The 21770-nt window shown below is 44.3% G+C and overlaps 2 protein-coding genes across 3 annotated transcripts in view; one reads left to right on the top strand and one right to left on the bottom strand.

Moving 5' to 3' along the window:
• The window catches only part of MFSD6 (major facilitator superfamily domain containing 6), a 96596-nt gene that overhangs the window by 63911 nt on the left and 10915 nt on the right, over positions 1-21770 (bottom strand). The gene's annotated exons all lie outside the window — the stretch shown is intronic.
• The window catches only part of HIBCH (3-hydroxyisobutyryl-CoA hydrolase), an 80052-nt gene continuing 78176 nt past the window's right edge, over positions 19895-21770 (top strand). For both annotated transcript variants that reach the window (XM_006113317.5, XM_014568603.4), the window contains exons 1-2: positions 19895-20035; positions 20439-20481. In XM_006113317.5, coding sequence (XP_006113379.3) covers positions 20007-20035; positions 20439-20481 — 72 coding nt within the window. In that variant the 5' untranslated portion in view covers positions 19895-20006. The remainder of the gene's footprint in view (positions 20036-20438; positions 20482-21770) is intronic.

Below are 21770 nucleotides of genomic sequence, written 5' to 3'. Positions count from 1 at the left end.
ACTAACAGCTGTATTGGAGCATAAGCTTTCGTGGGCAAAAACTCACTTCGTCAGATGCATGTAGTGGAAATTCCAGAGGCAGATATCCTCTCTGAAACCCAACAGCCTACCACATCTAAAAAGTATGTTAAAAAAACATTAGTGTTAAAAAGTGGAGCCCATAAAAGTTAGGAAATGTCAGAATTAAGGGTTCTTGGACTTTTCTCAATGCCCTCATTTTCCATGGCTCCTTGTTGTGGTCTCTTTATCCAGCTAGTCCCCATCCAAGTCTACATTCCCCTGCCAGCCTTGAATCACAGGTTCTGCCTCCCTGGCTTCTTGTCCCAGTCAACTCCCATGGCCCTCCATCATCATACCTAAGCCTGGCACTTGTCCCATGTGCATTTTAACTGAACAGCTTTCTCCTTCATGCTGCATGGGTTCCTTGAGGGGTGGATGGAAGGGGAGAAAGAAGGATGTCACTGAGAGCACTGGCCAGACAGGCTCCCTGTTCTCAGTTCTAGTACCTGACATTACCTCACTTCAGAGCAGTCATTACAGGAAGAAAAAAAAAAAAAAAAGAAGACGACTGCTTCATCCCTATAGGTTGTGCTGGTGTATGCTCCTATGCCCAGTGGGAATAGAACATGTGCTGCTCTGTTACACGTGGAGCATGTTCACTCAAGTATGGACTCTTTGGAGATTTTAGATACTAAAATCTCTAGCATGTTTCTACTGAGCATGTAAAAACTTGCTTGTAATTTGGCCAAATCTGGGCAGATGTTCCTAGGACAACAAAAGGCACCTCCTTGACATAAAGACCAACTTCCTGCCCAATTCCAAGTCCCTGCAACAAAATATGGGAGCGTAAGAACTTTCCAGACAAAAAAGTTGACATTGATTAGCCTTCTTCAAAGAAATGGGCAAAGTCCTCCCATCCATAGGATGGTTCAAGGTGACCACCTCAGGCCACGCAGCAGACACGCCAACCGTCCTATGGACAAAATGGTCCCCAACATTGATGTTAGCCTGCAGGGGCCAGATCAGGCTGGGGGGGATGAAGCTTGGCGCAGAGTGGCAGCAGGAGTCAGCTCCCCCCACCTGCACTCACTGTGGCAGCAGGAGCTATGGGAAGCAGAGCTATGCGGCAGTCTGCTCTGCCCTTTCCCCACTGGGTTGTTCTGCTTCCCGCCGCCCCAGCAAAGTGGGGTGACCTGGCTGGGAGATGGTGCAGCAGAGCAGATTGTTGGTTTATCCACTTCCTGTGGCTCCTACCACTGTGGTGAAGGTGTTGGCCCAGTCCCTGCAACTGCCCCACACCAGGCCCCTTGGTAATCCCTCAGCTCATATAATTTGGGAGAGGAGGCTTTGAGTAAGGCAGATGAGACTGGTAGTGGGGCAGAACAGGGGAGGGCTTGCAGGAAGAAGTGAAGTGGGGGTGGCGCAGGAATTGGAAGAGGCAGGGTGGAGGTGGGGCCTGCCCCAGACCCCACACTTCCCTAAGTATGATCCTGGAAATGGCTGAACTGTTTTGGTCGAAACTGCAAAAATTTCTCAGCCTCAGGCAGATACCTGGCATGGAAACTTTATATCGAACTATTTGGCAATTATAAAAACTGAAAACAGTGTTAATGGGAAATGTAAGGCAACCTTAACAATAGGTGGGGCTACAAGTCACACCTCTAACGAAACTATCTACTGAAACAGACATTTTCTAGGTGTCCACTGTAAATGTATGAATTATAAATACTTCACCTTTAGTTCAATAATATAGTATCTCATTTACATGGTGAAATTGACAACTGTAATCATTTATATTTTCAACCAATGTTTATTAATTCTTACAACATCCCTGTTATGTAGGTAGAAATCCTTCTCCCCATGTCGTAAATGTGGAAACTTGCCTATGCTCAGGCAGGGAATGACTAGCAGTGCTAGTATTAGAACACAGGTGTTCATAGCTCCAAGCTGTGTGTTCATTCCTTTAGACTACAGCATCTTTAAATGCCTTAAGAGTAGCTTTTCCTTAATAAGCAGTAGAGCACTAGCTATATATATATATATATATATATTATATATATATATATATATAGGCTATACGCAATCAGTACTACTTTCAACTTTTTGCTTTTCCTCATACATTGAAAGTTGGAGTGAAATAATGAGCACACAAATGAATATTTTAAAAACACCATCTCTGTCACAGGAAAAACCTGTGTTTTTCATGTAGGCTATGTCTAGACTGCAAGCCTCTTTCGAAAGAGGCTCTTTTGAAAGATACTTTCGAAAGAGCCTCTTTCGAAAGAGAGCGTCTAGACTGCACGTTGAACTTTCGAAAAAGCGGCTTGCTTTTTCGAAAGAAAGCATCCAGTGAGTCTGGATGCTCTCTTTCGAAGAAGCCCTATTTACATTGAAGAACGCCTTCTTTCGAAAGAGGAACTTCGAAAGAAAAGCCGCGTTCTTTCGATTTAATTTCGAAAGAACGCGGCTTGAGTCTGGACGCAGGTGAGGTTTTTTCGAAAAAAGGCTACTTTTTTCGAAAAAAACCCTGAGTCTGGACACAGCCGTATTGACATAACAGAAGCTAACATTTTCCACCTATTGTAGGTAGATACTACAGTGAATGGCACTCTAGGGGTATGTCTACACTGCCACCCTAGTTTGAACTAGAGTGGCTAATGTAGGCATTCGAAGTTGCAAATGAAGCCCGGGATTTAAATATCCTGGGCTTCATTTGCATCTTGCCGGGCGCCGCCATTTTTAAATCCCTGTTAGTGCGGACTCTGTGCCCGTGGCTACACGCGGCACGGAGTCTGTAGTTCATGGAACAAGGTGTACCGGTAGTTCGAATTAGAGAGCCTAATTTGAACTACCTACTCCGTGCTGCGTGTAGCCGCGGGCACGGAGTCTGTACTAACGGGGATTTAAAAATGGTGGCACCCAGCAAGATGCAAATGATTTAAATATCCCGGGCTTCATTTGCAACTTTGAATGCCTACATTAGCCACCCTAGTTCAAACTAGGGTGGTAGTGTAGACATACCCTAAGCTAGTACTTTTAGAAGCTAGCAGAACTGCAATTATAATGTTGGCATGACCTAGAAGAGGGCCCTATACTTCCCTGTGCTGTAAGGTGTGAGGGGGAAGCAAACATGAAATATTGCAAAAAAAAAAAAAAAAAAACATCAAAGTTGCAAAGAATGAGGAACTAATGTAAGAGAAACTAGGAGAGTAGGGGTTCGTCCCTTTTAGTGACAGATCCACTTAAGCAGTTTAGGACTGGTTGAAAATTGTGCATCAAAACTTTAAAAACAAACAAACAAACAGAAAATTGGATTTTTGGCTAAATGAAAAATAACAGAAAGTGTCTGTGTCCCTAGAAAGTTTTAGATTTGTTTTTGTCAGAAAACCAAAAAACTACTTTGTTTGTGACTGAAAATGTTTTGGAGTTTCTTTTAAGCAATATTCTAAATTTTTTTTTAACAAGACCAAAAATTTAGTTATCATGGAAATTTTCAGTGTGTTGGGAGAGAGGGTGAAAGATGAGGGGCCATTTCCCCCCGCTAGCTCTCCTACTATTACAGCTCCCAGCTAGCAGCAGTCTTTGAGTTCAAACAGCAGAATTTCATGCTTTTAGCTTTGTAGGTTCTGGTTTCAGACACTACCGTTAGTCACCTCCCCTGGGCCTGAGGAAGCGCCTCAATGCCATTTCTGTGTGGTAGGGGTGGTTATACAGATATTTTGGTGAGTAAAGGAGTGTGCAAGCATGACCAGGAATAATTCACACTGTTTAGCATGTTCCTTCTGAACTACATAGATGTTCACATAGAAGATTACAGCAGCATGTACTTATGTACTTTGCTTCCAACATGACATCTGAGGAATCACATTGTCAAGAGAGAGCCTGGCAACCCCAGGGTTACAGTTTTCTTTCCCTGTGAATCCTCTGGGTTTATTACTTGCCTCTTCAATGGCTCCCCTGAATGATGTATATGACAAAAATTCTGAAAGCTGTCCTCCTATTAGTTATATTATAAGAAGTTATGATATGGTCTGTAAGGATTCCATTGCTTAAACAGAAAGCTTTTTCCTGTAACAAAATTCAATAAATATTAAATTGAGTAGTTGCTATTAAAAAGTCAGTATTTGTCTACTTTTACCACACAGCTCAGATTACTACAGTTTATCTCCATACTTACAACAGAAGATATCTGTGATAAAGAATGGCAAAGACTTAAACTTTCTAATTGCTTCTAATAGCTAAATATTGCAGCTATTTATTCTGCTGATCTATTTTCTTCATCATTTTTAAATTCTTCAGTCTGTTCTTCCATTGCATCATTTGTGGCATTTAGCAAGACATTTCCCTTTAAGCAACATTCTTCAAGCAAACAGTTCCAGTTGTACTTTAAAAATGAAAAAAAAAGCTATTTTTAAAAAGCTCCTGTTTAATTTAAATGGAAATATTTTAAGTGATATTAGTAACGTGATGTGATATTAGTAAAGTGATATTTGTAGTGTGACAAATTTATAATGATTTGAACTTATATAGAAAATCTCTTTACAGGGGTAATTACCAAACTTAGCCAGACTACTCTGCTATATCCAGAAGGACCATTTCTTGGGATGAAATAGTTGTTCCATTTCTATGTTGATTATATCCTTGGCATATTAAGACCATCAAAAAGGATACTAATTAGTGCCAGTACTTTTGTGATTAGTTCATTACTAACTAGACTGAGACCACCCACTAATTTCACCCAAACAACCATCACATTGTGAAAACTTTCAGGTAATAATAAAATAATAATAATTATTATTAATAATAAATAGCCAATTTTTTAACACTTGGGTGCATAAAAATCTAACTGAAGTAACTATGCTAGTATGGAGCCACAAAGGGACTTAGGTATTGCAATGCTCAGGGTAGCAATACCAAACTTTTAGGTGCCTTCCAAAAATAATTCGAACCACAATGGGAACCAAAACCCCTGATTTAGAAGCCTAGACTTTCTATACAGTCCATGGGGAGAGACGTGTATCTAAGAATGTGATCCATAAAAAAATCAACATGCTAGACAAGGAACCATGTAAGTGTGCCCCAGCAGTTGCTGATGACAGGGGTATGTCCTAAATCTCCCCTCCAACTGTTAAGTTCCACAGGCTTGGTCTACTACATTAAAGAATTAGGTTGATCTAAGCATGAGTGTCCAGTCGCCTAGGCAGGGGAAGGCTTTGCCTTCCCATTGCACCAGGTATGGCCCCACCCACACAATGCCTGCTGTAGGTGTTCTCGGGGTGGAGTGTTGCTGCCCCCAGTGCCTGGCCTGCCCTGCCCATGCTCTGTGGCAAAGCGACTGGAACCACGTGGCCTCCTCCTGGTACTCTGGGGGCTGGTGAAGCTGGAGCAGTGCAGCCTCCTCCCTCCCTGGTGCTTGGGGACTAGGGAGGCTCACCTCCTCTACTCTCTTCCCCTACTAGTAAGGGGGGGTGGAGCCTCAGCAAGGGGGGGGGCTGCATCTCTCAGCCGTAGCTGCACCGACCGCCCACGGATATAAGGCAGATTATGTCGACCTAACTCTGTAAGGGTATGTCTACACTACAGTGTTATTTCAAAATATCTTATTTCGAAATAGCTTACTGTAAATTTAATTTTTAGCTTGAAAATTTGGTATGTAAAGATTGCTATGAATGGCACCTTTCAAATTAATTAATTCAATGGTAAATGTAGTATGGAATTACAAGTAAGACATTTGATGCTCCAGAAAAACAACCGACAAAGGAAATGTTTGCAGAGTTCTAAAGGGAATCAGTCAACCTAAATATATTTAACGTTAGAAATATTTCTTTTTCCTCAGTGTTGGCCTGTAATTTCAACAGATTATAATTCTGAGTTTTACATGTAAATCAATGGATAATTATGAGTCTTATTTTTAAAATATCACTAAAGTTATTCACTTTTTTTTTAATCTTAAGGTAATTAGTTCCTTTCAGCTCTGGTTTCTACTTTCTTTGTCTAATTTTTGCTAATGGAACCCTATCCATTGATCATTCTGCCTTATTATATGCAAACATGTTAATTAGATTTAGACAATTTTCTTTATTCCTGTGCTAATCAGTGGAATTATTCATAGATAAGCATTAATAGGATTCTGCTCCAAATCACTCCTCCTTCCCATTTCTCCTTTAAGATGATACTCATTAATTTGGGATATTAAAAAGCAGGTAATTGGGTAACCATGCAACAGCTAGCTCCCTGGGAGCCAGTGTGCACCTGCAGCTCTGCGCTGCTGTCTCTGTAGAGAGCCAACAGTGCAGGGTGGCAGCTGGTCCCCTAGAAGTGGGATGGGAGACTGTGTAACTATTAACGGCAACTGATAAACCCAGGCTTATCGGTTAACCATGTAAACAGTTATCATATTACAACCCTAATGTTAATACAGGTAGACAATGGTAAAGTAAGGTCAGATATTGCTCTCATTGAAGTTAATTAACATGATTTTCCACTGCCTTTGAGACCTGTGCAAAGTGGATATAAAATACTACTACTGTGGGTGTAAACAACTACAATTTAATAGCATTTAGAACCCACTTTCTAATAATTTTTCCACCTCTGTAAATTACTGCATAAAATATAAGACAGTGAAGAATAAATCTTAACAAGATTTTTCATTAGATTTTGTATGCTTTATTAGAACCAAATGACCCAAAATTCAATAATTGCCTGTTACATTTGCTACTTTTGGGGTCTGCTCCAAATAGGTACTGCTTATTAAAAAATATTGTTAAGGCAATGACTTAAACTGAGATGACAAAATAATTTGAAAGTATGCAAACAGTACACAAAGTGATTAAGTTCTGAGTTCAGAGGCATGCACTGAACTCAGTAATTTGAGGTGAATCAAATGCAAGGCAATATTGTAAAATTTATATTGCAAAATTTGGCAGACTACCGTATATCCCATATAGATTAAACTGCAAACTGCTGCACCTTCATCTCTCACGGAAGATTCTCGGTATCTTGCATAATGTGCTCAGCACTCTCCAGAATGGAGCCCCTTGAAAATAAGATACACAAAAGGTATCTGGTATGTTCATGGATGAGCAAATAATTTGTAATTCGTAAGTGTCCATGCTTGAAAACTTGTGTATTATCAATGATTTGCTGCTTCACAAAAACCTAGATTACATTCTCTGCTTTGCACATGTATTTGTCATGGATCACAATGGCTGAAAACACTTTGTACACATTTGAATTACCAGTTCTAATGCCTAGATCACACAAAATTAAAGTTGTGGGATATATCCTGAACCATAGCTGAACAGTGCTTGGCTCAGCACAGAAGGGGAGATTTTATCCCAGGTAAATGAATGCAGTCTGAAGAAATTATTGTATGCTGGTTGCCAAAACATTCAAGAAGCAAGTCACAAATCAGCAGGGCACAAGAGAGATGTGGCGACTATCCTCTGAGCTACATCAGCCTGCCCCTGCTCCACCTGCAAGTGCTGTCAGGCTCAGAGGCAATGGTTAAAAGAAGAGGTCCAGCTCAGTTAGAAGAAAAATAAGTTCTCTAGAGCTAGTCTCCTGAAAGGATAGCTTGGTTGGGGTTAGCGGTATAACCAGGAGACCTGCTTAAAGCCAAAGCCTCTCTAAGGAAAGTAAGTCTAGCCTAGCACTGCTGTGTTCGTAACCCTGGACACTGTTCTTTTTTGACCCAGGGTTATTATGTTTATTAGAACCCTAGGACCTACTTCTGGTCTGAATGGGACTGCTACAGGCAATAACTCCCCTGAAGGGATAAATACCCTTAATAAGCCTGTTACTTTGGCCCTCCCTCCCCCACTGTGTCTCTGCAGTATTTTGTCACAACTCCTAAAGCAATGTAGCTGCATTCCTATATCATTGTCAAGTAGGGATGACAATAGTATAGAAACTGTTATAGTGCATTTATACTACTTACGATGCCTTCAGTAGAGACAAATCTTCCAATAGCTGGCTACATGTTTGTGCTGAGCAAGCAGCATCAAGATGTTGGAGAATTTGGACCTACATGTCTGCAACAATTTTACTTGAAGCAATAAATGAATCTATAAGTAAATACATTCCTCTCAATAAAATAATGTCCAAAGATGTTGACCCAATCCTGTAGCTGTTATGAAAACTAAGAGCGCAGGTGTTCAGATTATGCTGAAAACACTACTCGTAAAAACTTACAAGTACAAGTTATTAATGGCAGAGACACAGACATTAGTCTTCCTTTTTGCTGGCTAAGCAAAAACAAAAAAAAACAAAAAACCAACCCAAGAGACTAAAAAGGCATGACTAAAAAGGCATAGCTTTCATATCCCTTTATTATTATACAGGTTTTACTAGTATGGAGCCTGGGAGTCCTAGTAATGTTCCAGGTCTCCACTGTTCTACAAACAGCAAACAAAAGTCAGCCCCTGCCATAACAATTTTAAAGTCAAAGAATAACACAAGAGACAGATTCAGACAGACTGATGTGAAAAACACAATGAGATTATATTGGTCAGTATGAGAGGCATTGGTCTCAGGACACTAATTAATTATCAAGCTGTTTGTCAGCATCATGGAAAATGAGAATTTAAGAAGGGTTTTGAAGGAAGATTTAACTATACTGATTTAGAAAATAATATAGTTAAAGCAACACAACCCCTTAGTCTGGATGAAGCTTTTCCATGTAAAAGTTCCTTTTAGGTGTAGTTTATTTGTATAACTATGCAGAAATAGACTATACTAATAAAGTAATTAGTAAACACTACCACTTAAGTGATCGCTGCCACACCCTTATTGGAACTAGCAGGGGAAAAAGCAACATAATCATGCCACCCATACAAAGCTACTTAACTTGCCTAAGGACATAATGAGAGGACTGGGTGTTTTCTTCAGGAAGACCAAAAATAAACCTCATTAGTGACCAAGAAAATCCACTTTCCTCAGGCTTTCCCCGCACTCCTTACAGCTATTTTCAACCACACTTCAGCTCTTTTTTTGCTGTTTTTAAAGAAAAGAGAGGGTGAGAAATGCTGCTGCTCCATCCCCATTGGGTGGCTTTGATGGTCAGCCTGCTGCAGCATTTCTCACTGCTAAAGTTGACTGGGAAGTAGGGGTTGGGGAGAGGAAACCCTGTTCCTAGCAAGTGAAGACACCACACAAACATCGCCTACCCCACACGTACATCCACTCATACATACAGATATTGCTATATATTGCACGTGAACACACATCTGACCAACCTATTCTCTTAGTGTGTCTACACAGCACCCTAAACTTGAAATAAGTTACACAATTTGCACTATGCAAATTGTGTATCTTATTTAAATTCTATTTCAAAAGAGCTTATTTTGAAATTTGGCACGTCTACACAGCGCAAAATTTCGAAATAACGCACTATTTTGAGACATCCCTTAACCCTTGTGGAACGAGTGATGCCAAAAGAGAGCTCCCGTTATTTTGAAAAATATTTCGAAATAACAGGCAACTTGTTAAGACGTGGGGTAGCTATTTCGGCATACCTCTGGTATCCCGAAATAGCTGTGCTATGTAGTTGTACCCTTAGGGTGATGAACACTTAACTCACAGGAACAAAATTCAGGAGCTGCTCAGCACTTTGCAGGATTCAGCCTCTACTCAAATCTCTTGGGAAAGGTCATTTGCTTTCTGCTCAAGAGGGAAGATGCGCTATGGGAGGTGCTGTTTATCCTAATATATACATGAGAGAAAAATTGTGGAGAAGGTGACATGGGAGATGCTATTGCCCATAAGGTGATGTGGGAGAAAGTTTGATGAGGATGACCTTTAACCCAAGGAATAATGGAGAAGTTGGTACTATGGGTTGGGGAATTGCTGCCCGTAACTCCAAGGTAGTGGGAGAGAGTCTGTGCAGTGATGGATGTTATTGACTGAGATCCTTGCTGCTAGGCCTCCACCCCAGCAGAATCATAATAGCAGCTGCAGAGAGCACCCGCCCCCTCATTTCCCCATGCTTCCTCTGAGGCCCAACAGTGGAAACAGCTCCACTGAAAACAATTTCATAATGTCTGTGTGTCCATCCTTCCTTGCTAAAAGGATGCAGATTACATTTGTAAAAATACACACTTCTCTCTTGCATTCTTGCTGGGGAGCAAAAGCCACTGCTCCCTCCTTGCTCCAGACTATACCTGCCCCCCACACCAAAACAGAATAAAGCAGCTATAACTTTAAAATGTAACAAATAGCCTGATAGCACTTTATAGATTAACAAAACATATAGATGGTTTCATGAGCTTTTGTGGGCACAGCCCACTTCTTCAGATGACCAGAGTTCTGAGTTTAGGTTGTGCAGACCCAAAATAAATAGGAGAGAAGGGGGTGGAGGGAAGGAGGAGGAAGAAAAAAAAAGGAGAGGAGTGGGAGTCAGGGAGCAGAGGGCATAGAAAATAGGGGGGTTAAGGGAATCAATGAGTACCTGAAGATTGGGTAGTTAAAACTAAGCAGATAAGAATCAAAGTCAATTTATAGTATCCTTCCTGACACAGGAATCTACACAGACCATTTATTGTTTTTTTCTGTACAGACTAATTCGGCTACTCCCTTAAGCTTTTAAAATTTAAGTGAATTTAACACTTGCAAAAGGTGTTAAACTAAACATCCTGGAACCTGCAGTTTCCTGGCCACAGGATTACTAAAATACAGTCAAAGGCTTCCTCCTACTGTACTTCATTCCCACTGTCTCCTAATTCTTCCCTGGGCAAGAGCCACTTTTAGGGAATGTAGTAAATGACAAGTTGAGAAACATGACAAGTTGAGCAAAACACCTCCCAAAAAATGGGACCAAAGTTGTTGAGAGAGAAAAAAAAACCCTGCACCAAAAAAAAGAGGCACTGCACCTTTAACGTCCCTCGCTCACTGCTACCCCCGCTTTCTGTCCAAGAAAAACAGAAAATACGGGACATTTTACTTGTCTGGTATTTTCTGTTTGTTTGGTTTTTTTTAACCAGACAGAGGCCGCAAATAATGGACTGTCAGGGCCAATACCAGACACCTGGCAACCCTACATAGGACCTGCTCCTGGCTTCCACTTATGCCAGTGGGAGATTTGTCACTGATTTCAGTGGAACAGCATTGGGCCTTGGCCTCTCTGCTCAGGTTAACAAGATCACCAATTATTGACAACTGTGGGGATGGGTTTGTGATGTAGATACTTGTCCACTAGGAACTGTACTGAAACAATCAGCTCCTTCCATCCAGGATGCTATACAGCTGTCTAGATAGTAACAACAACGTCAGCAATAATCTGGGATGGATTTCCGTAAGTGACTTAGAGGTGAAAGGCTCCTTATTTGATTCCTCATGCTGAGTTAGTCCCACTCTTAAGGCTTCTTGCCTTCATCAGACTATAACATCATGTGCCACCTACCCAGATTATCCACAACCGTCTATAGCAATTGGAGAAACTAGATTCTGGCATCAGAGTCAGACTAAATTCCCTTAGCGAAGACTTTATAATCTGGGGTAAAATGCTTGCAGCAGTCATTATCTGGGCAGGGTTTCAGTTGTAGAGCACACTGGTGGCCTCAGGTACCAGGTAATATACAGGTGTATGTTATTCATTATTAGTATGTAGATAACATATCCAACTACTGCTGAAGCCCTTCTGCTAAATTCCAGGGGTTAGATTTAGCTGCTAAAACTGTATTCTTTTCTGCAGAAAAAACATTCACTTGTGTTCTCCCACAATAGCACTATATTTTCTTTCAATCATTTAAGACTCCCTGACCAGACTCACAGAAAGAAACAGCCTCCCCTTCTGGTTGTCATGACTCTCTCCCTCAAACATCCAGCCTAACCTGGCTACCAGGGATACTCTTTCCCCATCAGCTGTCCTTTTCCCCAGTTGCCATTGCTCTCCCACACCCATCCTCTGACAGTATCACCGGGCTCAGGTATTCAGAGATGAAAGGGTTACAAGTACAACTTACCCTTTCTTGTACAACTGTATTTTTGTTCCTGTTTTTGCTTGTATGAGACAAGGGACCTTGCTAGTAAGGTCTTCTCTGATGTTCCTCCCTGCAAAGTGTTTTTGGAGGAAGACTACTGGAAAAATGATTTGTGTTTAGAAATGGGCTGAAGCCTGTGTTGGTAGAACATGTTTTTTTGAGAAAATGTATAAACAGTCTCACAAAGGCCAGCTTCTTCTGTCACCCTGCTCATAGGCGACTTTCCCATACACAAGTTCCCTTTAGTGTTGCTGTTCCCTTATGGAGCCTTTCTTTAGCTCTGTCATTGAAACAGTGGGGAGAAACAGGTTGAACCAGTTGTACAGCTCATGCCAGAAGGGCATACAGCCTGCTGACTCAGAGTCCTCACACTCCAGCTTAATCTCATTGGGCTCTGGAAGTGGAGCCTCTGTCTATCCAAGTGAATTTACGCTGACAGGGTCTCTCCTTTTGAACTGAGTTAAACAGTCTCACTTTTCTGCATTTCCACAATAACTGCAAGCATGGGTGATCATATCTCACAGTTCCTGCATTTAGTGTTAACACAATGTGTGACCCCACAACATCCAAATTGGTTACAATGAGCAAAACACCATTGCAACAGTTGAACATCTATCCGGCCTAAGCAAACTGAGCGAACTGTATTTATATGCACACGCTCAGAATCTCATTCTTTAAATTGAGAGTTTGTGCCAGGTTAAGCACAGACTTTTGTCTTTTGTATTTCCCCAATAATTACAGACATTGCAATTAGTATTAACACAATTTGTGACCCAAGCCAAGTTGATTACAATAAGCAAGACACAATTGTAACGGCTGAATATCTAACACATCTAAGCGAAGTAGGGGCAAATTGTATTTACATAAACACATGGGCGGTCCGTAATGTAGGCAAAGGAAGGCACAGCCTTCCCAAAACTGCCTACATTCCTGACTGTCTAAGGCAGGGGCCTCTGGCGGGAAAGGCTGGAACTGTGGTGCGAAAGCCCAGCTCCGCTCAGCCACAGGAAAGGCTGGAACTGCAGCACGGCAGCCTGGCTCTGCCCAGCCCCCTGGGAAAGCTGGAACTGCAGCACAGCAGTTCGGTCCCTGGGGAAAGTTGGAACCGTGGCACAGCAGCCCAGCTCCTCCCAGCCCCCAGGAAGTAGGAACCGTGGCATGGCAGGCTGGGTCCGCCCAGCCCCCAGGAAAGTCTTGGAACTGCGGCAAGGCAGCCCAGCCCTGGGGAAGGCTGGACCCCGCAGCATGGTAGCCTGGCTTCCTCCAGCCCCTGGGAAAGACTGGAACCAAAGTGCAGCAGACTAGCTCCACCTGGTCCCGGGAGAGGCTGGGACCGTGGCATGGCAGCCTGACTTTACCTGACCCCCAAGGAAGGCAGCCCAGCTCAGCAGCACAGATGTTGATGGGGATGGGGCCATGGAGCAGCAGCCTGGCTTTCCCCAGCTGCATGGCTGGGCCAGTGCCGCATCACACAGCCTCAGCTCTCCAAGTGGCCAGGCATGATTGGGCTGGGAGTGGGCAGGGTTTGGCTTCAGGGGCAGAGCCTCAGGCAAAAGAGGCGAGGCTGGGTCTTGCCTTCCTTAGGTGGGCTTTCATCCGACGCCCATGTATAAACTCACCCAGAATTTCTCTCTCATTCCAGCTGGCTGTAATGGAAGCATTGATTCAGTCCTTGCTTACATCTGTCAGCCAAGGAAAAGGTACTACATACTCTGCTCCAAGCCCCAGAGCTTTGGACATGGAATGTAATGGAACCCATGGGCAAGAAAATGCTGTGTAGAACCTCACTGCTTGCTTAGCCTAGCACCCACTCTGGTTCAAGGTGCAAAATTCAGATGTGGAAGTAGGAGCATAGGATTCAGAGATGGGAGACCAGGGACCCAAAGTCCTCTCATTTATACTAGTATTAATCTCAAGTAACAGTACTTAAGTCAATTGGGTCACACTGGTGTAAAAATCAGTATAAGTGAGAAAAGAACTGATCCTGTGCTTCTATTTTTGGATCTAACACAGACTTCCTCTGTTACCTTGCATTGATCACAGCCCTCTTTGGTATAATAATTGGCTTCCAAGAGCTCCCAAAAGTCCCCTCCAGCACTTTTCTGTAATACTGAGCCAGTCTGAGTTTATATCTTCTAAACGGTACAATGGGAGCAATACTGATAGCATTCACTTACCTCAAAGAGCTACTGTTAAGCTAAATACACGGGGGCTGCGTCTAGACTGGTATGATTTTGCGCAAATACTTTTAACTGAAAAGTTTTTCCATTAAAAGTATTTGCGCAAGAGAGTGTCTACACTGGCATGGATGCTTTTACGCAAAAGCCATCTTTTGCGCAAAAGCATCCATGCCAGTGTAGACGCTGTCTTGCGCAAGAAAGCTCTGATGGCCATTTTAGCCATCGGGCTTTCTTGCGTAAGAAATTAACTTGGCTGTCTACACTGGCCCTCTTGTGCAAGAATACTTGCGCAAGAGGGCTTATTCCTGAGCGGGAGCGTCGGAATATTTGTGGAAAAACCACTGATTTTGTACAGTACAAAGTCAGTATTCTTGCGCAAATACTCGCGGCCAGTGTAGACAGGCAGCAAGATTTCGCGCAAAAACAGATGCTTTTGCGAAAAATCTTGCCAATCTAGACACAGCCTTAGGTCTATAAATTGTGTAAAGACTCTCAGATGGAAGGTACCATGAAAGTGCAAAATATTATCTGGATATTAAACTCCCTATAAATCAGGTGTGTTTCAAATTGTGGTTTAGGTTCAGTCAGTTTACAGAGAAATCATTTTTAAAAGCATGGGTAAAGATCTTGAACACTTCTAAATACTGGGGGCATTCAGTTGTAGTGTTTCGGTTTGAATCTATTTCTAATTGTACTGAATTGAGAGATAAAATGTCTTGTACACTCATAATATACTAATAGGCTGGTTTTAAAGAATAATATCATGTATGGCCAAATGAAGACCTCAATATCATATTCCATGTTGTCAGTACCCTTTGTGGCTGCAAAGCAAAAAAGGGATTCTAAATCAGTGCAGTAGTCTGTCTTTGCATAACAAGTTGTAGAGGTGGTACCCTAGTTTGTTAACAGTCTGTATTACAGAAATTTACTTCTTTTTTATGTGAAGTTTTAATCTGATATTTTTTTTTTTTTACAATTGATTTAAAACATTTAGAGAAAAATCACAACAGAAATGCTATTATAGATGGTGCTGCTACATTTTCAGAAAGGAAAAGCAAGACTGCCATCTGGAGTCTTCTCTATTACTGTTTCTGAAATGGATTTTTATATTGGAAAATAATTCTTACTAGGGATGTGAGCATGTACTTGTGTACACCCTTAACTGATGAGCCTGGGCTCATCAGTCAATCTTCATGGTTACTTGTCAGCTCCTCCCATCCCCCAGCAGCGGGGTGGGGAGGAGGTATGCAGGAACCTGAGTGTGTGGGGAGCCATGCCTGCCTGCTCCCATAGAACCGCTTGCCCCTTCCCTCCCACCGCTGCTGATTCCCACAGAGGCAGCGGCAGGTCGGAGCCAGTGCTCATAGTGAGATGGCTTAAAAGCCGGTTCCTCGCAAACACCAGCTCACACCTTCCCTTTCCCGCTCCACGTTTAAATGTGTAACTGCTGAAATTGTCCAGTGGTTACATGTTTGCAAAAATAAACACATTTTAACATCCCTAATTTTTACTGTAAAGTTTTTGTTTTTTTTTAAAGTTGGATCAAGACAAGTTTAGCAACATGCCACACCAAGAGATGCCAATGATGTCCCAACTTCATGAACTGCAGTTTCTCCTACCCAACAATTCCTCTCACACACTTTTAAATTCTAATATTAGTATTCTCACTCAAAATGCGAACATAATGCTGGTGTATATCCTTTGAACTTATAAATTAGAGAGCTACGCTGAGAAATCCTCAAAATTATTATTAAATTATTTTTCCTTTACATTTGAAACAAATATGTAACCTAGAGCTCCACAGCTCTTTTTGTTTGTTTGTTTTTGTTTGTTTTTTTAAACAGGAGTGTACAACTACTTGGAACTTCATAGTGGCAGTCACGTAAAACAGAGCATTTCATTCCACTGAAAGCACATGCCCATATTATTTGTGATAAAGTAGAATATTTGTTAGCATGGTAAGGCCTGTAAACCCAGTTATAATTCTGACTCCATCCTGCTGAGAGCAGAGGCATAAATCACCCCAAACTTTTCTTTAAATTTTAAGTTCATTTTAAATTTTAAGATGAGTACGGGCCCACCAGGGATAAATTCAGTCTTACAGTGATTTCCATATGGGCCACCAATGGGAATTTGTGGACAGCATGAGTCTGCTTACATGGACTTCATTGCAGGATCACATCTAAATGCTTAACCTCAAAGATAAAACCCTGTTTGAAAATAATTTTAAGCTATGTTCAAATAGACTCCCATCTCCAAATCTGCTAAAACATTTGTAGCTGGCTTTTCTAGAGAGCATTGCCCTGTATTCAAAACCACTTTTAAAAAAACTTGTACTTACCATTAGCTTCTACCATGTAGCCCATATGGTTTTGGGAACTGGTGCAGCCCTATTCACGCTCGAAGTCAATTTAGAATAGAGTTTCTCAAAGTGGTCCATGGATCCACTCTGAGAAACCTGTTAACTGCCCGCTGCAGTTTGTTTATTTACTGGCACTGCAGCCGCAGAGCCTCGTGGCTCCCATTGGCTCCGGTTTGCCATTTGCAGCCAAGGGTTGCTGTGGGAAGTGCCATAGCCCAACCCCTGGCTTCTGGAGCACCACTTCTGAGGGAGGCAAAGGTGGTTCAGTGTGAATGGTCCAGAAGTGCCATGGGGAGAAGGGCGTTTTCCTACAGCAAAGGGACAGGAACTGACCTGCCTGCATCCCTGGGAAACGGCTGAGCATGAAACCTACCTCAGGGAGTGGCAGAGACCCACGCCCAGGTCAGTCTCCAAGCAGCTGGGGCCTGTTCACATGGGAACCAGGAGCAAAGCCTTGCAGCAGGAGCAGGATTGGGAGGTGTCCATGTGGGACAGACTGAGCACAATGCCAGTTTTCTTTGAGTCTGGGCATTTCTGGGCCAGGGGCTGTCTGGGGAGTGAGGCTGGATAGCGGTGTTGCTGAGGAGGAAGTTTTTTGGGGGCAGGAACCCTGGAACTTCCCACTTCTGCTTTCTGAAGCTTTGTTCTGCCTGGTGGGAGGGTCCTGGCCCTGGCTGGGGCAGGTGCTGAAAGCCATGAGGCCACTCTAATGGCCCGGATCAAAATGTCCTGAGCACGGAGCCCCAAAATCTCCCAGTCTCTTCCGTGTGTTAGAACCACAATGCCCAGAGTGTGCTTTGCAAAGCTGCCCCGATGGTTGCACTGGTCTGAACCAGTGACCAGTGCTTGCCTTGATAGAAGCAGAGATTTGAGAAACAGTGCTGCAAATCTAGGAACAAAAAGAGTTTAAAGCTAACCAGAAAAAGTTATTTTGCCTTAAAACAAATGAAGCCTTACATTCCTTTCTCAATTATCACAGCAATGTTTCTTTATAACCCTTCTGCCAGGTAGCACCAGCAGCAGCCAAGGCCAGGTTCAATATCTAGGGGTTCCTCTCCATCCATCCAGCACAGAACTGGCCCAAGCCCTCACCCAGTAACCTGGGAAATTCACACCACACCGTGGGTGCCTCTGGGAGGCAATGCTTCTCCATTCAGAAGCACAGAGTCTGTGTGTAGAAAAGAAACCTTTAATGAAAAGAGAGAAGTAACGTGGAATTAATTTGGGAAAACACCTAAAACAGACTTCATAACCAAAGCCATGAATAAACATCCCCACTTAAGCAGGTTGGGCAATGGCCTTTTCCTCGCAGGCTCTCAAGTCCAGCAATGTAAATGTCCCCTTCACATACCCAACCCTTCTCTGCACCCCACTCACAGTCACTGGCCTTGGTCAGGGCAGACCAGAGTTCACAGGCGCATCCACAGAGTTCACCTCCTATCCAGAGTGAGAGGGAGGTAGGAGGCATCTCATCCACTCTGTTGGTTGCTCTCCATCTACCTGTTGGCTGCTCTCTGGCGCTGCTCTGCTGGCTGGTTCTTGCACTTCTCCATCAGTCACCCCTAGCTATCACTATTCTGCTGGCTGCTCCTCATGCCTCTCCATTGCTGCCCTGTTGCTGCTCACGTTACTTGTCACATCTTTCGCTGGCTTGTGGTAGATTTGGCTCGGTGCCAAACCTAGTGATTTCTGCTGTTAGTGATTTCAGCTTCTCAGTGAATTCAGCTCTGGCCCAAAGCACTATTCAGTCCAAAAATTCCAGCATCCACTGGAATAAATTTTAAAAGAATAAAGAGAATTCTTATGGATCTTCACTGTTTTTTTAATTTTACCAATTCTAACACACAACAAGAGAGACCAGGAGATTAAAAAGTGAAATTTCTTCACCACCATGTGCCATTTCAATCACTGTCATCCAATGAGTCTGCTACATAAACATTCCTACATTTGGACAATACATCTGTCTTGATAACTCATTCTAGGGTCTGAAATAGGAAGCACTGGTAGTCAGGAAAAATACTTTTCAACTTTGTAAATTGAGTCAATTTGAAATCACAGCCAAAATCTATATGAAACAATACAATTTTAATTGAATTAATAGGCAATGGCGTGTCCACAGCGACAAAAAGGAGGGTGTCTTTCCCACTTAGCTTTGCATTGCTCAGCTCCCGCCTGTGACCACCTGATGGGAACTGGGCCTTTCCTACTCCAAGCTGCTAGAACCAGCCTAGCTTGTAGGAAACAGAGATCCCTGCAGCCAGGAGCCAGCACCACCTCCCCATGACAGTCCCTGTCTCCACCCCCCACACCCCACCTTTGGCCCTGTCCACAGAGCCACACCCAATCCCCACCACACCATTTTGCTACCAGAACCTACTCACACATCCTGTTTACTACACTATCATGTGTATGCTGCCCATAGTGCCACTTCCACACACCCTGCCACTACACACAGCTCCTCCAGTACATTCACTCCATGCCTATAGGCACTACCACTATCAAAATTCAAATCTACTTTATGGCAATTACACCACCAGCATCTATACACACACTACTCACTGTCATACCCACTCTGCCCCTACACACACAACATATCACCAGCATCTTCTACAGGGCCCACATCTGTCCAGACTGGTAGAGGGTGGTGGGAGGAGTTCTTGGGGGGGGGGGGGGGGGAGGATCTCAGGACACCCTTTACCTCCAGTCATGTGTCCATCTACACAGGGGCAGCCCTAGACTAGCTGCCAGCAACTGGCGCCCTAGGCAAACCATGCAATCAGCACCCCCACCTCCAAACCCCTCGATGATATTGTGCCACCATTTGGCGCCCCATTTAACTTGGTGCCCTAGGCGACCGCCTAGTTCACCTCTATGGACGGGCCACCCCTGCGTACACCCCAGAAGTACTCCCCCGAGGGTGGGATTCCCTATGGCAGGTGGGCAAGGTTTGAAGGGTCCAGGTCGTGGTCAACAAGGTCAAGGGGCGGGATTAATGTTTGATTTACGGTAGGGCCCGCAGCTCACGGGTCCCCATTTTTGGGGCGGAAAATATGGTCACGGTAACGACCAGGGCGACGCGTAGGGCTGCACAGGCAGAGGTGCGCGGGGGCTGACCAGCAGCGCAGGGAACACTGGGGGGCGGACACGCGGCGGGGGTGAGCAGCGCCAGGTGACTGCTCCCGCGGCCCCGGCCGCCTCTGAGAGGGGGGGGCTGGGGGCTGCGGGAGCGTGGCGATGCACGAGCGCGAGAGAGGAGCGGCCCTCCCCGACTCCGCCCCGCCCCCTGGCGGGCAGCGGATGCTCACGCGCCAAGGCGGGCCGCTCGCGTATCACGGAGACACACCACGTGCTGGGCTCTGGGATGACATCACTTCCGCTTGCTCGCCCTTCCGCCGGGTGCGATTGTTTTGTGCCCAGGGGCGCGCGGCGGTGACGCGCATCGGCTGCGCCGCAGGGGCCGGCCGCACTGTCTCCCCGCGCGCAGGGATGGGGCCGGTGACGAGGCAGCTCCCCAGGTAACGTGAGGGGGAAAGGGCGGCAGCTGCGGGCCCGTTCTCCGCCCCTCCCCCCCCACGGGCCCGGGGGGCCCGTTCCTGGCCATGTGGCGGCCAGAGGCTGCCCCTAGCTCGGTGTCCCGCTGTCACTGACGGGCCGGACCCAACGGGAGGGGCCCCCTGCAGCCCGGCGCGTGGAAGCCCCTTGTGATAGAGCCGCGATTTACCACAGGCCTGTGTGTGGCGTCCAAGGGGGCCCCGCGCTACGCCTGGGCAGGCGGCTTGTGCGCGTGTGCGTACCAGCGAGAGCCAGCCCCTGACGGGACCCGCCCCGCTAGAAACAGCGCTACCAGTGCGCCTCATTCGGAGCCTTTGCAGTTGTGAAACGCTTGAGCTGCTGTTGAGCCTGGCTTTCTTCTTTCAGGTGGAGGCCCTTCAGCAGATTACAGGTGATACTGCAGCACCTGGTAAGTATGAGGTTCTGGCTGGGAGTGTGAAAAGCAGATTTTTAACGTCTCCCTCTTACGTAGTAGAGAATGTGTAGAATTCTTTAGTGTGTTCAACCCTGGCAATGGTATCCGATAAACTGCTTTAATATTTAGGTCTATCGTAGCCCGTTCCATGTGAGCTGCAGTTCACTACATGTTCCTTTTACAAAGGGTACGTCTAGACTACATGCCTCTGTCGCCAGAGGGGTGTAGATTAGGCTACCAGACATAGTAAAATGAAGCGGCGATTTAAATAATCGCTGCTTCATTTAACTTTACATGGCTGCCGCGCTGAGCCGACAAACAGCTGATCAGCTGTTTGTCGGCTCAGCACGATAGTCTAGACGCGCGGGTGTCGACATCAAAGGTATATACCTGGGTGGTCGACAAGTACCTTTGATGTCGACACCCGCACGTCCAGACTATCGTGCTGAGCTGACAAACAGCTGATCAGCCATGTAAATTTAAATGAAGCGGCGATTATTTAAATCGCTGCTTCATTTTACTATGTCTGGTAGCCTAATCTACATGCCTCTGTTGACAGAGGCATGTAGTCTAGACGTACCCAAAATTAATTTGTGCTTAATAAATAATACTGATTACTTTTTGGCATCCCACCCCTTGTTAGTGATCTCTTTTTCTAAGTAGTTTCAAACAGTGTTTTTCAGTATGCTAAACTCTTTTCTGTACATTTTAGTTTACATTTGTTTTGACTTTTAAATTGAGATTGCTTATGAAAATTTTCATAAGCATGTATAATATTGCCAAACATGGACAGAGTCATTTGTCATGATCAAATGTGTACTGTGAGGAGGAGAAGAGAATTGTCTTGTACATCATAGTAACTTAAGTGTTTTCAGTTAGGGATGTTAGTTATAATTAACATGTTAATTGCTTAAACCAGGAGTGGGGAACTGTTTTTGGTTTGGGGGCTGCTGAACCACAGAAAAATCAGTCTGGGACCAGAGAACAAAAAAAAAACAAACCAAACAACCCCTCACCTCACATAGCCCACAATTAAGAATGACAATCTGTCATTCTCCTGGCACGCCAGAGCCTAGTGGGGCCTAGGCTAGTAGACTTTGTGTGCTTCGGCTCCATTAGGGTGGGGGTGGGAGGCTGAAGTGCCATCAGGGGCTCCTCAATGCTGGAGATGGAGCCCATAGCCTCCGGGGCCAGATCCAGGCAAGCTGGAGGCTGCGTCTGTTCCCCGGGCCTTAGGTTCTCCACTCCTGTCCTAAATAAACATGGAAAATACTTCAGAAAAT

This window comes from Pelodiscus sinensis, chromosome 7, assembly GCF_052426305.1.
Source record: "Pelodiscus sinensis isolate ZL-2025 chromosome 7, ASM5242630v1, whole genome shotgun sequence".
NCBI lineage: Eukaryota > Metazoa > Chordata > Testudines > Trionychidae > Pelodiscus > Pelodiscus sinensis.
This window is presented reverse-complemented; position numbering and strand designations above follow the sequence as displayed.